Source organism: Drosophila yakuba, chromosome 3R, assembly GCF_016746365.2.
Source record: "Drosophila yakuba strain Tai18E2 chromosome 3R, Prin_Dyak_Tai18E2_2.1, whole genome shotgun sequence".
In the NCBI taxonomy this organism is placed as follows: Eukaryota; Metazoa; Arthropoda; class Insecta; order Diptera; family Drosophilidae; genus Drosophila; species Drosophila yakuba.
The window spans coordinates 6,923,117-6,939,768 of NC_052530.2; the positions used below are offsets into that span (position 1 = coordinate 6,923,117).

A 16,652-nucleotide genomic window follows, 5' to 3' on the forward strand; every position below is an offset into this window, starting at 1 on the left:
TAGCGAGGAAATGCGGTTGCAACAATATTTTAGCCAACACAATGCCCTGGTCCTTCAAGGCTAACTCTCTTTAAAGATTTAGGCACCGCCTTTTTGACCTGTTCTCACGAGTATTCTTCCTCAATTATGAACACAAGCTGCAAGTTCACATCTGACTTTAAGGTTCAATAACATCATTTCCTGTTTTTAAAAATGTTTATAAAGGGAAAATAAACAAAACCAAATATTTACTCGTTTATTTCCAATAGTAACCTTTATTTTAGTATTATTTTACAAAAGAACACCTTGATTGCTTCAGATGAATACACTATTCTCATCAGAATTTACCAATTTAATAGAAAAACTTGCAACCAAGGCGATTACACCAAGAGAAAATGAAAGCTGGGACTTGAATAAATAAGGAAAGCAATATTAAATATGATATTCCATTTTCCAATTTTTTTTGCACAGGTTAAAAGGGGAAAAGCAATCGAAGAAATAACGGAATATCGAAAATTTTATGCTGATTAAAATCTTATGTCATGGCTAAGCCCAACGACAAACAGAAAGACAGACAGACAGGCATGCAGACAGATGGACTGATGGCCATGCAGACCGAGAGGTCCTGAGGTCCACAGCTCAAGGAGGCACATCCGTCGTCCTCGTCGGCCACTAAAAGAAATTCCCCATTCAAATGCGAATTCGAACAACTTGTGTACATTCGTGCAAACTCAATCTAAAGGCCATATACATAAACTGCAAGATGTTCTCGACGTTCCACACGTTTCTCCTTCATGTATCCACCCAGCCTTTGCCACCCAACATCCAACATATGTCCAAGTAACATTGTTAGGAGCAGCAGGAAAAAAGGCAAGCCGCTTACATAGAACGGAAATTTTTATGTCCCTCAACGTCAAACCCATTGCAGTAAGGACTATGTCCTTTTGCCAGTCGGTTCGCCTTTCATGCTGCGAAATGCACGTCAAGAAGTTTCTTTTTAACACAGCTTTAAGTTATTGCCTTTTGTTTCGAAATGCAATTGATTCGCACAAATCATAGTCATGCTAACTAGTTTGATTGATTAACTGGGTTTCAAAGAGACTTTGTGTGAGCATTTAAGCTAAAACTTGGAAGGTATGTTATTATTCTTTTTTAGCACTTAGGCTAGACGGCCTACGTAGTCTTACCCCCAAGTCGGAATATTTTTCCCTGTGTATAGTAACTATCCACTTCCTCAGCGTCCCCGTTCTCCCGATTTTGTAGTGCTCTCTTGACCCGCACTGCACTCAATGCGTCTGGCACATTCAGAGCGTCGTTTAATGACTAATTTATCCTGCCAACCTGTGTCTGTGTCTGTGATTGCGAGTGTGTGAGTTATGTTCCCGTCTGACAGTCAGTCAGTCAGTCAATCAAGTTTGTTGCATAATAAACTTTTTAACATTTCGCATTTTGTGCTGGGCAATTGGATCTTTTCATACGAATGCTCCGGCCCTTTGAGTTTGAGTGGCAAGCAGAAATGAACCGAAGCCAATCGATATTTGTGATTATTTAATAAGCTCAATTACGAGGACATGAACCCCACTAAGTGCGTGTATTGATTTCCACTCAGGCCACTGCAATTGTTGGGTTAATGCACTTTAGTTTGTTACATAGTTTTAGTTTGTTAGAGTTTTCAGTTTTCAGAGGGCAATGGACAGAATAAGAAGTTGGAGGTCCGGCGAAGTCAAGTGGAGCGGAGTGGAGCCTTCGCCTTTTTCAACTGACATTTTTATTTCGTGGCTAATTTAACATTTAAGGACGCATACAGGGCTGACGATTGTGCGGGCCAAAAAAGTTTTGTACACTCAGACTGAAAAACTTCTTAGAGGTACTGAAAGAAGTGCAATTAAATGGCCAGTAATCATTTCCCCCCGCGGGAAAACTATTTAATGGAATTTTGATATTTTGTAGCCATTTCGCTTTGGCTTTGGCAGTTTGATATTTGTTTGAATTGCATTGCAGCAATCTGTGCAGAAACACTGCAGCACACCACCACCCAGAAAATATGCTGTAACCTGGGTAAAAAGCTCTATTGAATTCTGAATTTACTTAGTATGTGGCAGCCAATTGTTGTTGCTGCTGTTTACGGCACGTAGCATCGCTCAGCAAACATTTAATACGATTCAACTTGGCAGCAAGAAACTGAGACACACACGTACCATAACCCTCTAGATCCGCACTACATCCTTCCAGTCTGTCTATATATCTGGCAGTCGTGCCGCATGCCGCACAATAAAATGCGAAACAAAACCGCAATTCAAAGTGAATATAAATTGTTTTACGGCTGACGTTTGCTTTGAATTTCAAATTGTTCCCACACCGCAGTGGGAACATGGCAAAAAACCATGTTAACCCCCTGGTGGCCCCGTGGGTGCTCTGGGACCACTCAGCTGCATCGATGGCTGGCGAAAGGTCATTGTGTTAATTGGAGCGTTAGTGATGATGATGTCCTCCACTACCGAACCCTCTGGGGAAGTCCTGCTGCTCGTTGAGCCATTAAATATCGCTTGGCAATTAGACTGGGCCATTTTTAGTGGCACTATGAATAGGCAACGGACCGCAAGCCGCCGACCGATGCAGTCGAAGAAAAGTGGCTGTTTCTAAAGATACATATTGCCACCAAACAGAAAAGCAGAAAAATTGAATCAAAGAGTTAAGTTTGACCTAAATATATATAATTATTATTTTACTATATCAATGAAAATTGTAATTGAAGGTCAAGTATTATTATTATGTACTTATTGTTAAATAGCTCATTTAATTATGAGTATTTTTGAAACATCTTTTATGGCATTAGTGGTTCCAGTGCACCGAGTGCACCACTTACCCGATCGTCCGATGGCCAGATCCGTCTCCAAGGCCGTGGTGGCCGAGGAGAGCGACTTGTCGGTGGGCAGCGCGGCGGGCGGCATGGGCAGCGGACCCACCGTGGAGGTGGTGGTGAGGTCGCAGCACTCGCGCTCGGGGAACTCGCTGCCCTGCGCCAGGTGCAGGGCTCCGCCGAAGAGCACCACCCAGAGGCTGAGGCAGCAGGAGAGGATTTTCAGGTTTTTTATGCGAAAGCGGGTCATGTTGTGGTCGTAGTAGTCTCCTCGTCCGCCACTTCAAATGTTGGTAAGAGATGGTTTTTTCTATTTGTTTTTGCACCACTGTCGCTGGTGGCTTAATTTACGTTTTGAGCACTGTGCGGCATTATTTTCAGTTTTCGTAGTTCGCACATGCCTTGAGCTTTGGTGTATGTTTATTTCACTTGCAGAACAGCAATACTTTCGCTTGCCTTAAAATAATATTCAGGGACTTTAGCTGAGCATTTAAAAACAAACTTTCTTCGCCAAATTTTACAGTGTTGACTTTAAAACATGGATGCATTAGGAAAACTGCGAAACTGGGAAACTGGGCAATGGAAAACTCCCGAATTGAGTGGCACAGAAAATGCAAAAGGGAATATAAAGAGGACAGGGACATCACGTCGACAGTCAAACTATGAACAGCATTTACAATTACTTTCGACAAAAATGTATATAGACAACAATAGACATAATGCAGCAATAACGACAGCAACAACAGAAACAATAACAACAACAACAGCAGAGGAAAGACAGAGCCGGCACGAGAGGGGAGAAAGAGAGGGCTAGACGGCGGTTCCGCCCTCTGCAAACACTGAATAACATAAAAACTTTTTCATTTACAATTTGCTCAGTGGGTCTATGTCTATGGCCATGTTGCAAAACGAAGAAGACAAGCGGGTAACAAGAAAATGTTGAAAAGTTTTTGGTAAATGCGAAAAGTTGTGGCTACCGCCGCTTTCCTCATCCTGTTCTTGCTGTTGTTTTTTGTTATTCGGTTTCTTGCTTCTGCGGTTTTTGCTTCTACCGCTCCGCTATCTTAGTACGCGTGTCGGTGGCGTATGCGCAATATGCAGTGTGCACATCATCGCCAAGACCAATGCAAACTGTAAAGTCCCAAGCGGGAAAATTAATTCACTTTGCCACTCTAGCAGCGCTTTTATCGGGCAAATCGCGCAGCTCAAATGTTTGCCGAATCAATAAAAATATAATTTGCTGCGATTTGGCTCAAAGGAAATGCAAACACTCGAGTGCTAATGCAGCGGGCCAAGAATAAGGGAAAAGCTGTAAGCAGTCAAGGAAAAGTGGAGGGCCAGCCACTCCTCCTGTGCGCAATCATGTAAACAAATCCCGGCGACAGACGACCGACGGCAGACAGGCAAATGCAACACGCATCTTTGGGAGCAGGAAAGGAAAATTATTACCAGACAAGAAAAAAGGCAAACAAGAAACACGGTGAAAAAACAATTCAGCTTACAATCTGTAAATTCGAAAATAAATCAAGTAAATAGGAAGCTTTTTAACTGCACACTATTTGTTTGACTTGACATCCTAGTTTCAAAACATTGGCAATTATAAATAAAAACACAGGACTCAAACTTCTTTGGATTTTCAAGTGGGATTAAATATTTCCACATTTTGTGTGCAGCCCAAGAAACATTTTAAAGCGAGAATTATAGACCTCCACCTTTTTTCTCTGTGAATCAGACACGTCGCAGTGCAGTCAATCACGTCAGCTTCGTGGGTGTGTGAGGGTGTTGGTGTGTGGGTGTGTGAGTGGCAGCAGGTTGAAGGACGAAGGCCGAGGCGACGAAAGTTGCTAGTCAACGGAGCGAGTGCAGGCAAACAAACGGCCGGGGGGTTAGGTGGAAAATGTGACTGTGACTGTGAGTGGAAAGCGGCCCCGTAGAAGGAGAGGCGCGAAGGCGTTTTCCGCATTTCCCTTGTTGTTTCTGCTTGGAATGATTTTTTGCAGCCATCCAGCCATCTAGGCAGCCCGCAGCTGCCTCCTCTGGCAGAGGAGCAGGATCGTTCTCTTACCAATGCACTTTTTTTTCGCTGTGCAAACGCGGCCGCCGTTTGAGATGTGTTCAGGGCTGTCGTTTGCTTTTGAGCCAAAGTGTTGCCATAACGAGCGTAAAATGGCGGCAAAAAGACGGCGGCGACGGGCAAAGACAACATGCAACGCGCTGCTGCAATCTAAAAACAAACAGTCGCCCTTTGTCTGTGTACAAGTGTGTGTGTGTGGAAAAATAACGAAGCGAAAATTGAAACTAAAATAAAGCCATGTTTACCTCGCAAATTGTTACGTGTGAACAGCCCAGCACAGCACAGCACAAGAGAAGGAGCAGGAACAGCCTCCGCCTCCGCCTCAAAGTTTATTTATTTAAAGTTTCAACTTTTAGCATAAGTTATCGTTGAAGCCAAAAGGCGGCCATCTGTGCCCGTTGCCTCGGCCCTGCAATTGGTCTGGTCTGGTAATGTGTAATAAATAAAGCAAATTAGAGTGCACAGGACTCGACCGCACGGCCATGGCCAGGACTTACTGGCAGGATCTTGGAGCGGAACCGAAAGTCCGGTCTCAGCTCACCAGCTGTGCAAATATGTGTGTCAATGGCCCCTGACTTTGAGAGCCAGCTTAACATTTAAATATCTTGCCCCTTGGACCCCGCCTTCTTTATCTCCTGGCTATCTACATACATATGTGTGTGTGGGCTGACCAAACAAGCCAATAAATGTACCACAAATTTGTATGTCAAGCTCTCCGAGTCACTGCATCGACACACTTGGCAAGGCTTTGGCCTGGAAAATAGAGAGAATGCCACATGCCTTTCACATGCCATGCCGAAATTCGATTTAAATTGGAATTCTTTAGTTCTTAAGTCCGGCAATAACAATCGCAGGCAAAAGGGGTTAGGGAAGTTAGTCGAGCGGGGCGAAGTGACACAACACTTTGCTAAGAATCCTTAGAATGCTAACCGGGAGTCGAGTGCATTAAATAGGACGATAGAATATCTAATTAGCCGCCTGCCAGTGTCAGGATCTCATAAAACTTGCTCCTCCTTCGCCTTCTGGCTGAGTGCCACTCAACGAAATTGTCGAGAAACTTTCGCGGCTCTGATATAATTATGTGCAACATAACAACTTGATATCCCACCCCCTTCTCCACTTCCACGCAGTCCTTTGAGAGCTCCTTCTCATGCGGTTGCACCTTGACGTCACAACAATGAAGCAGTGTCGAGTGACATTTGTTGCCTTCCGGAACGTCTTCTATGCATGACAAATGCAATTCGAGCCGCAAAGTACCCGACAGCAAAGTTAATTGTGATCCGGGGTAATTAACTCCTCTCAAGTTAAGGGGCATCCCTGATTAAATTAGGTTAAATAGTGAAAACGACGAGGCAAAGGTATGAAGTAAGTTATATAAAGTACAGAACTTTGTAATCTATTATCGTATCTCTTAGGCCTTAACCATATTAAATTTGGTTACCATACTGCGGATTAGCGGCCAAAGCAGCCAACTCTTCCATAGGAAAAGTTTCCTCGGGTTGACCAAAGTCAAATGTCTGGTTAACTGCATTCATAAGGCTAGAGCGAAACTCTAATGAAACTTTAATGGGGCGAAAGTTGGGGTAGTCGGCGGGTAAACAATCAGATCTGTAATGAGTGTGTAAATGTTTGCCCCTTCAAATGCAAAACTTGTTTTCCGCATTTCAGTGCGTTCTGGCTTGTTGACCGTAAAGCCACGAATCCAAACCCAGCGAACTTATTTTGGCTGCCTGTCTGTCTGCCTGTCTGTTTGTCTGTCACGAGGTAGTAACACGGGGACTCATGTATTATGTAGGGCGATTTTTATTGTTTGTGAAAGTTTAAATGAAGGCCTGAAGGTCGCGTCTGCGGATGCTGTCAAGTGCCCTGCCATCGTAAACTTGTGCGACCTGTCCTGATCCAGATTCCTGATGTCCCAGCCATCTCATCTTGCCTTAATTCACAGAGAGCATCGGAGTACACATGGTAATTAGAAAGCGCACTTAGATCTCTTGTTCGATTTAGGTTTCCTACATGGGCTTTAAACTTTGTCCTTTCGAACAATATTCTTCTTCAAAGCTCAGCCAGGGAATGACAGACAGTACGACACGTGAATCGATTGATTTCGACGTGCAGAGTGATGGTGGCACTTGAAAATTCGTGTCTGGCTTCTATTTATATTTACTGTATTACTGTATTTCTGTATTGGTGTGTTGCCATTTTATGACTTTAATTTATGAGTATTGATTTCAGGTCGCCACCCTCCCACTACAATGTACGTGTAACTATCTGAGAATCGCAGCAGATGTCGTCAGAGGTACACGAATATTTCCACCGGGATGGGTTGGAAAATGAATCAAACATTAAAATTATAGCTGGTGAATGGAGGAGGAGTGTGGCTCACCCTAATTGCCCGCAGTTGAAGTGACGCAGAAGGACCTGGATTAGTTCTTTGCCCTTTTCGATTCTACAGTTTTGCCCACATCGATCGATTGCCTCCCTTAATGGGCCAATTAAAACGATTACGCAAATAGTTTTGGGGCTGCGCAACTGCATCCAAGTGGGCCAAAATACAAATTCCGGTCGCATCATTAATAAATGTCGCAGCGAAGGCCACGAAAAGTCGAGCAGTGTACGCAGGTTAGAGGCATAATCCAATCGGCCAGTGTACACACACACTGGCTGCACACTCGAGGGACTTGGGCACATGGACCTGGCATTAGGATAATGGATGATTACGGGGAAACGTGTGGCATGGAGGAGACTCCAATGTGGCAAGGGCCTGGGCTTGGAGCACGGTTTGGGCTTGTGTTACGGATTGGGATTGGGATCGGGATCGGGTCTAGGTCTGGGCTTCGGCTGCCTCTGCGTGCGGCATGGTGCCATTTCCATGCGGCAGCAACGTTAGTCAAAGTCATGTCTCGCACTAACGTTCCACAAAATATGCACAAACTCACATTCGGCGGGTGGACCTCTGGTGCGCGGAATACGCGGTAAGCTGCTATATGCTCCCAATTCAATGGTATAATTTGAAACATCGCTTCTCATAAGTACTTATCCGCGTATGCTAATCAGATCTTACCAGAAGCAAGTTTTGTTTAGTTGAATTGGCTTTCAAAGTGTAAAATAACACAATTCACCGAAATCATGAAAAAATTTGACAAGAATGGTTATACCGGTCCACCCTAATGTATGTATATATATATATATGCATTTATATATATGTATATGTATATATGAATGTGTGCAAGTTTATATGGGCGCCTGCATAAAGTCAATTTCGTGTACAATTTTATTTGCATACAAGAAGCAGAGGAGGAGGGCAGCTAGACAAGCCAGAGACACACTTAGACACACATTCGGTTCGTCCTCGTCTTATTGCATGTCTTGCAATTTATTTGTCTGCCCTTCCAGGACCGCCCCTTGCAGATCCACCCTGGCTTAGCCACCCTGCAATGCCCCATCATGAAAGTGGAAGAAAAATAGCTGCAAAAGTCATTGAATGAATTTTATGCATTGACATTCGTCCCCATTCCGTCGGCCATGCCCCGTCCTCCGTGTCCACATCCACATGCTCTGCCAAATATGGCGGACGGAGTGCGAGGGAGATGGATGACAGTGAAAAGAAAGGGAGGGCGCTAATGGAGCGAAAGAGAGGGCTAGAGGCCATCAGGACTGGCTGCGACATCGACATGTCAAACTGACCCAGTTATGCATTGTTCCCATAGTTTGCTCTTGTGCTCGTTTTTGTGGTATGTTTGCCCGAAAATTTGGTCAATAATTTTAAACTCGCTGCCAAGAAGCGACGGTGAAGCCCATCCCCACAAACTCCCACCACAGCCACGCCCCCTGTCGAGCCCCATCACATCATTCATATTGGGAGCTATTGTTGTTTGTCATTGTCGTGTTGCCATTTAATGTTTGCACTTGCATTGATTTTGTCGTATTCATTGGTGAATTCACTTATGTTTGCCTTTAAATTTGTTTAGCAGCGGGAAATCGCAAAAAACACTATCACAGATGCGGTCAAAATACTAGAATTAGCTATGGTCACCGGAAAATAACATAGCGCCTATAATGGCAGGCTAATGCGCCAGTTATTTATTATTATTTTTAGCAATAAGCTGAATAACAATAATTAAAATAGATTTCTTGTTTGCAGGTCAGAATCCAATTTGCAGAATTATTTACTCATAACAAATCCTATACATACCAGAATATTTATTTAACACAACCGAACCACCAACAATAAAGGACTTATCAAACGGTTTATATAGAAAATTTAATTTTAAATTAAAGGAATATTTAATAGAGTTGACAATTTTTATTTTTTTTCAAGCGCCGTTTGCTCGACGCGAACTGTAAAATCGATGTTTTAGTTTTGATTTAAATTCATTTTGGTGGCTTATGGATTCAAATTTGATTATCAGCAAGCAATCCTAAACAAGCCTTAATCCTTCAACCGCTGTCATTTCCAGGATGCACTAAATATACTCGTATATCTATTTGTACACATATCGCTGGACTTGTGGGGTCGTAAAGCAAACGTCATTTCAACACAATCACACCCCTGACGGAAACTTAACAATGCAAACTGTGCATAGATATAAACCGTCTTCGCCCAGGTGCTTAGTGCGTGGCAGATTAATTGGGTCAACAAACTGCAGCAGCAGTTTACCTCCAAATCACTTGAGTTGAGTCGACAGTCTATAATTTAAGCATGAGTGCTGCCCACATACGCACACAGACAAGAACTCATTTATGGGGAACAAGAGGCAATTAGTGTTGGACGGCAGTCGAGTCCACAGACAGGGCTCTTAAAAATATTAAAAACCAAAATGCCAACAAGCCACGTCTGGCCAAAGTGACCGCATCAAAGCGCACCCCGGTGCGTATGAGCAATATGTGGAGGAGCAGCAGCTCGAACAGCTCGAGTCGCACTCCACCAAATGCCGAGTATATAGTTCCCTTTTTGTTTCTCGTCTCCGCATGTAGCTGCTGTAGCTCGGTTGTTAGTTTTTTGGTCCTGCTCCGGCCGATTCTGCTCCTGGATCTGCTGCATATGGCAGCAGTAGACACGTGTGTACCCCGTATGGACGGGCATGCATACATACGTCTGCCATAAAGTAATTCAGTGTTGTTCCAATAAAGTGCTTCATAAATATTTATTGGATTATCGAACGTATCGGACACACACACACACGTGCTCTTGTCTGGAAAAGCGAACGCACATTGCTCCATTGCCATAATGAATATGAAGCAATGAACATTGCAATAAGCGCACGTATGAATAAATGAGAGCACAGCGGAGCAGAGCAGCAATACGAAAAGAAAGAAGCTCCTTCTCCGGGAAGGATAAGGAGAAAGGAGAAGCGAGAGAGGAGAATGCAGGAATCAGGAAGCAGGAAACATGGAGGAGGAACCCAAGGAGTTTCCCATCTGAATGCGAATGAATGAATGAATGCTTACGGCACATAAACTAATAGTTCAAGTGCTCTCAATTGCGGGCATTCGTAATTGAATAAACCTCTCCCCCACTCATGGCGATTGTAAGTGGAGCCCATTGATGGATATATAAATACCATAAATTTATTCATCGCCGCTTAATTAACTAACACGCCCGGTCCGCTAATTGCATAATCAATTAACACATTTGATACTTTAATTATACACAACCATCGGCAGCAGGAGCAGCATGAGCAGCAGAGCAGGAACGTCGGCTGTAATTAAAAGCGGATTAAATCCATAATCTCTGAAATTAAAGCCTCGTTAAAGTAACGAAACTGCGCTGCGTTATGAAATTGAAGGCACAGCTCAGTGTATTTATTATTTATTCTGACATTTACATCAGCAATCGGAATTGGGCAAGCAAACACAGGGAGGGACTCACTCACAAGGACTGAAACTGAATCAGAATCCACCTAGGGCCTTGCAGGTATTTAGGGTGCTTGCATATTTTATGGCCTGTCATTGTTTATATTGTTCAAGTCTCTCGCTCCATGTGTGTCAGCCTGGGAATTTCTTACGGCGACTTCATTTGCACATTTTACAGAAACATCGAGGCGTGTAATTCAAGGGGTGAAACCGAATCCGAATCCGACCTCGACTTCTACAGCTGCACTGCTGCTGCTGCTGGAACAAAAAGTCAACCGAGAGCCGTTGAAAGTGGGTGAAGCGGAGACAGACTTCGGATTTTGTAATGTATTCATACGAAATGACAACTGGCAAGAGAGCCAGACAAATGGAAAATCTCACTTGCCCCATTCTGGGCTCCGACTGACAGCCGAACAGACGAAGGACAGCCAATACTAATCACACATAAATCAAAAAATGACATAAAGTGTACCAACAGCAGCTGGCTGGGTGATCTGGCTGTCAGGCAGCTGGCACATGGCAAACTGCCGACATGTAACACGGAATCAAAACGAATTGAACTCAACTGAAATCGAAGTGAAATCAAAGGGGAACGCAGGAATGTAGGCAACGAATTATTACTATACGTAGGTATAGATTGCATGTGGGTGCCAGAGTTAAAGCCAATGCCAAAGCCGATTGCACTGGCATATGGTAAAATCTCAGGCGGCGGGCAACGGGCGGCAACATGCAGCTCATGTATTATTAATTACAAATTACTGGCAAAGTACATTAAACATGCATTGTCAACTCCCCCGGGCAAACACGACCCCTTCGATTATATGCCCAGATCCATTGAACGCGATGCAGGAGCGATAAAAAGTCAGAAAAAATACCTGTACTGCTGTACTACTCTACTGCTGTACTGCCAGCATATCGAGGCCCTAACACAATGCCATTGTAATATCGATTACAAAGCCCTCGAAAAGCAACGCCCAAACCACACATTAGCCCTCTCCGCCACCACTGCGTATGCGTAATAATAAGTATTCACAGTTGCGGGTGTGTGTGTGTGAGTGTGTGTGTGAGAGGGGGAGTGTGGTGTCGACCTTGCATAATTGCTGTCATGAAACTCGTTATAATACACCTAAGGTGCGTGGAGTGAGCTGGCATTTTGTCAGCTTATGAATCCACTCCACATCACTTCATTTCACTCGATTTTCGACTCCCCCCACAAAAAAGCATTGATTGATTCTCTTTGGCCGGCCAGTGAGCAATTGTTGTTGATTTAATAATTTATTGCGGTGGCAATTATTTAAAATGGCTATCGACAAGCTATGACATCAGCCCTCTTCGAATAGAAACCGTAAACATTTCGATCGAGGACGTGCGATGGCGAATGGCAAATCCCCTCCTCGCCGACGCATTTGCATAAGCAAATCTGATGCTACATGCAAAGGCTGCAAGGTTGGCAGGTTGGCAAATAAAAAGTAGAAAGTGGAGAGGAGAGTGGAAAGTGGAAGCCGGAACCTAGAACCTAGAACCGAGAACCGAGAACCCGGCTCACACGTGTATGTCAAAGCGAATGAGTTGAAAAGCTGCATTAAACAACACTTAGATGTGGCCAAAAGAACGGCAGGAGCTGATGAGAGTTGGTGGGTGCAGCGGTAGAAATGATTCATGATTCGGGTGCGGACAGCAGGGAACTCAAAGTGAAAGGAGTCCGGGGACGAACAAAGGCCACGGATCGCCGAACAGGGGCGGGGCGGGGGAGTGTTGCAGCAAAGCAAATATTGTTAAAGTTGTTCCACAAGCAGCTGCTGCTATTGCCACTACACACGGCGAAATAATTCACTTTGAAGTTGCAGACTCGAACCACTTCTTTTCTTGTCCACGAAGGAAATTCCATTCAAGGCCCTAAAATAAAAAGTATCTAAATATTGACCACAAAGTATGAAGTCAGAAAGCGATGTTCATGAATTTATTTTTGCTAAGGCGTATAGTTTTCAAAAATGTATGAAAAAAATCAAGCTTCTTTAATTAAACATATTTATTAACACTCCACAAGTATGACAGCACTGGCTTAGGCTGAGTTATTTGAAGCCTTTATTTACACATCCAAATATTAGTTGGATGATATCATTATCTCGCCATTTCCTAAAGATTATTTTCTCTGTGTAACTGGAAAAAATTGCGCGCAGGTAACAAGCAAAACAAAGGCACACAAAAGGTAGCTGTAAAAAATACATACATATAACAGAGAAAAACTGCATAAAATGTCAAGGTAAAACTAACAAACTGGCTTAGGAGCGATTTAACGGAAACGGAAATGCCAGCGAACGTTTAAAGCACCACCAACTTGGGACAGCTGCATTTAAAAGCCGAGAACTTCTTTGCCTGGTGCGATAAGAAGCAGGAGCAGGAGCAGAAGCAGTAGCAGAAGGATATAAATACAAAATACAGAGCCCTTGAATGGGCCGCTTAATTAGAGTGTAAACGGGCGACAGGCGCAAAGTTCAAATCGCTACTCAAAAGTAATTAAAAAGTTACAAATAAAACGCAAAGAATACGGCCAAATTACGCGATTGCACAGAAACTTTGAGACAGTTAGCCAACGCTTTAAAAAATCAGATCAGACCCCTTTACCATTTTAATTTGGAATGGATTACGATTGGAGCGGTTGCACTGAACAATTTCAGCCATTTCAACTCCAACTCATTGAACAGCACTTGGGAACTACGCCAACAATTTTACGCTTGGGCCTAACCAGAAATTCCCGGCCAGGACTCCCACCGCACTCCGATTCAGTTGAATGCATTGCAACTATTTTAGGGGCACTCATTTTTCAGTTGAGCTGCCAGCGGAGTGAATTCCTAGTACCCAGTTACCAGTTACCAGTTCCCAGTTACCAGCACCAAGTTCCTAGTTGGATGTTACGTATTTATGCCCCAAGTCCTGGCAGACAAGGATAGGCAGGCGACATGGGGACATGGAGAAATGTGCAGGGATCGCCACATTGTGGGCCTGTGTGTGTGCGCCAGGTAATCACGTCATTATCACGTGAAATTTCGGCATTAACGTGAATTTACGATTTGCACATGAGCACGAGCCAAGAACCCGAAAAAAATAACTACCAAATGGCAGAGAAGAGGAGCCGAGTGGAGCAGTCGACCCAAGGTAGCGACGCACATAAACTCACATTAAATGCGATTGCCAATTTATTTACTAAGTGAGGCGCAGCAACGTCGCAGGAACAGGTTTTGCTGAAACAGGACTAAACCAGGAGGAGCCCAGCTGGCAACGGCAAGTTGGCTCAAATTTTAGAGCGGAAATAGTGCGGCAGGCGATAGGCGATGGGCCATGGGCCGTGGGCCGTGGGCTGTGGGGTTGTAATTGAACCAGCCACCCGAAAGTTGTTGTAGCGAATAAACCTGAGCCAAAAACTTCACTTCACTCACACACACACACGGAGAGTGTGCCAGCAATGCTGGCAACTTTTTTGCATACAATTAACGAAAGTGGCGCACCTAGGTAAATAACATGAAATATTTGCTTTTTCGGAGCAAAGTGCGATGGAAGCGGTGGGGCGACGGGTGACGAGGGGAACGGGGGATAAGCGTGAAGGCATGCGAGTGCTCAACCGCATTAACCCATTACCAGCATAAGCAGTAAGCAGTAAGCCGTGCGGCACTGGCAGCTGCTGCTCGGAGTTTTCCTTTGCTTTCCACTTTCCCCTTCGCCGGGCCATGAAATTTTCCAACACATTTGGCAAATTAAATTATATACTATATACTATAGGCTATAGGCTACAGTATGCAGTGGCACAAATCTCGGGCGAAGAAAGCACACTCTACTGATTTTTGTTGGTTTTTCTGAGTGGCACTATTTACAGCTTAGCTCCGATTTCACTCGAAGATTTCAATCCACGTTTCTGGATATTCTATTCACTCGACTCGACTAGACGATCCTCGCTCGCGGCACGCACACATGTCAGCCGTGCCATTGGCAATTCGCTGGCATTCGTATTTTCGCTTCCGCTAGAGTCGAATTCTCATCGAATTGAAGCCCAAAAAGCGGTCCGATTGAATCGCACTGCCCGCTTGCCATTGGCCGCGCGTCCGTTCGTCACGAGTCTCAGTCGAAAACTGTTTGGCCCGCAGAAGTCCCCAGCCCTCGGGTCCTTTCAACGCACGAAGATGGCCCAAAGGACTCGGCTCCGAATGCTCGTCTCTGAGACTTCGGCTAGCCTAGTTGATTGGGGGAAATGAGAGAGAGAGAGAGAGAGAGAGCGTCGCTTTGTAGAGATTCATTTGGCGCCAATTCTTGGCTTCTGTGGAGAGTGTGACTCTCAAACTGTAAGAAACAGGGACTCGTATCGAAAGTTATGACTAACTACTTGTTTCGCACATTGCACTGTATTTTACCTATTTTCTTTAAAATACTGTAGTTCGGCAAAACTGCAAGAATTCTTTGCATATTATTTAACAATATTTACGTTATTCAAACGCTAGGAAATTGATCATTTTATGCCAAGGTCTTCAATTAAGTCACTACATCTATAATTTCTTTAATATTTAGATATAACATTGTTTTTAAAGAAAAGCTTTAATTATTTTAACTCTATGTTTTGATATCAGGCTATACAATCACAATAGCAAAAATTTTCATATTTGCCTTGTATATTTTATCTTCATCGTTATACAAATGAGAAATATCAGATTAATGTTTAATAACCAAAGTTATATAACCATTTAGAATATGCGTACCAGATTTCTGCTTAAAATTCTTCTTTAGTTTATGTTAGTTATTTCGACAAGCACATTTATTACAACATTTTCATTGCTTTGGTAAATGAAAACATGCTTTGTGCCTTAATTTGTGCGTGTTGTGCTGTGTTTGTGCGTGTGTTTGAAGTAGCGACATCAGCATCCTTTGCAAAGGATTGCCCATCAACACACACACACACACATAGAAGCAAACACAGACAGGTGGCCAAGTGGAGAGATTTCCAGCTGAGAGTAAGAGAGAGAGGACAGTCACACTGGATAGTTGGAGTTTCAGGTGGCCGTGCAATTATCCGTTTTGTTTTGGTTGCACATTCGCCGAGCAAAGCTCCCGTGTTGGCCTAGGACTCTGCGTACGAACCAAAAGCTCACGACTTGACACACAAACGGATGGATGGCGGCTGGAAACGACGGCAGACGATGGATGACGACGCGTGAGAGTGTCCAATAAAAATTACGTATACGCAGCGAGTGCCCGAAGTGGCGACCATGCCCCACGAAGCGTGCGGTAATTGCCAAAAGAAACACACAAAAAAGGACAACCCTTCGACACATCACCCGCGCCCGGCAGCCCATTTCGCTTGCCAGCGCTAAAAAATGGAAGGACATAGGAAAAAACGTATTTACAATAAAAATGTATTGCCAAAAAGGCCCTAAAATACTTGTGTAATCGAATTCTGTATCTAAATAAATGCATGCATAATTTGTAATCAGAAATAAACAGAGTGGAATAATTTAAAAAATGTTATTTAAATTAAGGATTTTTGCGTACTTATTTTATAAACTTTACAATGTGGAATATTATTTAAAAACAAACAAATTTAATAAGAACTGGAAACCACAGAAAATGGACAACCTCACGAACGTTTACTTAAATAAAACCATAGTTTCCGTGGTACAGGGAGTAAAATAAGAAGGTGTTTCCAAAAATAGTTGCTTTGGCCAGGGCTCAAGAAATTGGCTCTAAATGTTGGCACGGCCGGCAAGTCAACATGTCGCCGGGGTTATAAACACAGGCCGTCCAACTCAAGGAAACTCTCCGATTCCACCAGAGTTGGTGGGTGGGCTCTGGGAATGAGGATCTCGAAGTTTCCCACCTGAATAGCTGCACGAACCCGAAACG

The 16,652-nt window shown here is 43.7% G+C and overlaps 1 protein-coding gene and 1 long non-coding RNA gene across 8 annotated transcripts in view; both read right to left on the bottom strand.

Annotated features, from left to right (window-relative positions):
• LOC6535791 overlaps positions 1-16,652 on the bottom strand; it is a 108,991-nt gene that overhangs the window by 57,633 nt on the left and 34,706 nt on the right. Inside the window, exons 1-2 of one of the 7 annotated variants that reach the window (XM_015191868.2) lie at positions 14,636-14,888; positions 2,846-3,295 (exon numbers count right to left, since the gene is read on the bottom strand). The exons of 2 other annotated variants lie outside the window; for them this stretch is intronic. In XM_015191868.2, the coding sequence (XP_015047354.2) occupies positions 2,846-3,089 (244 nt within the window). In that variant the 5' untranslated portion in view covers positions 3,090-3,295; positions 14,636-14,888. Of the gene's footprint in view, positions 1-2,845; positions 3,296-14,635; positions 14,898-16,652 lie in introns of those variants that run through there. 4 more of the 7 variants (XM_039376875.1, XM_039376876.1, XM_039376877.2 and 1 more) reach the window with 4 other exon arrangements.
• LOC120322044 lies at positions 10,464-14,395 on the bottom strand. The gene is made up of 2 exons (XR_005561839.2): positions 10,787-14,395; positions 10,464-10,612 (listed from the first exon to the last, which is right to left on the bottom strand). It is a non-coding gene; the product is annotated as an uncharacterized LOC120322044 (long non-coding RNA).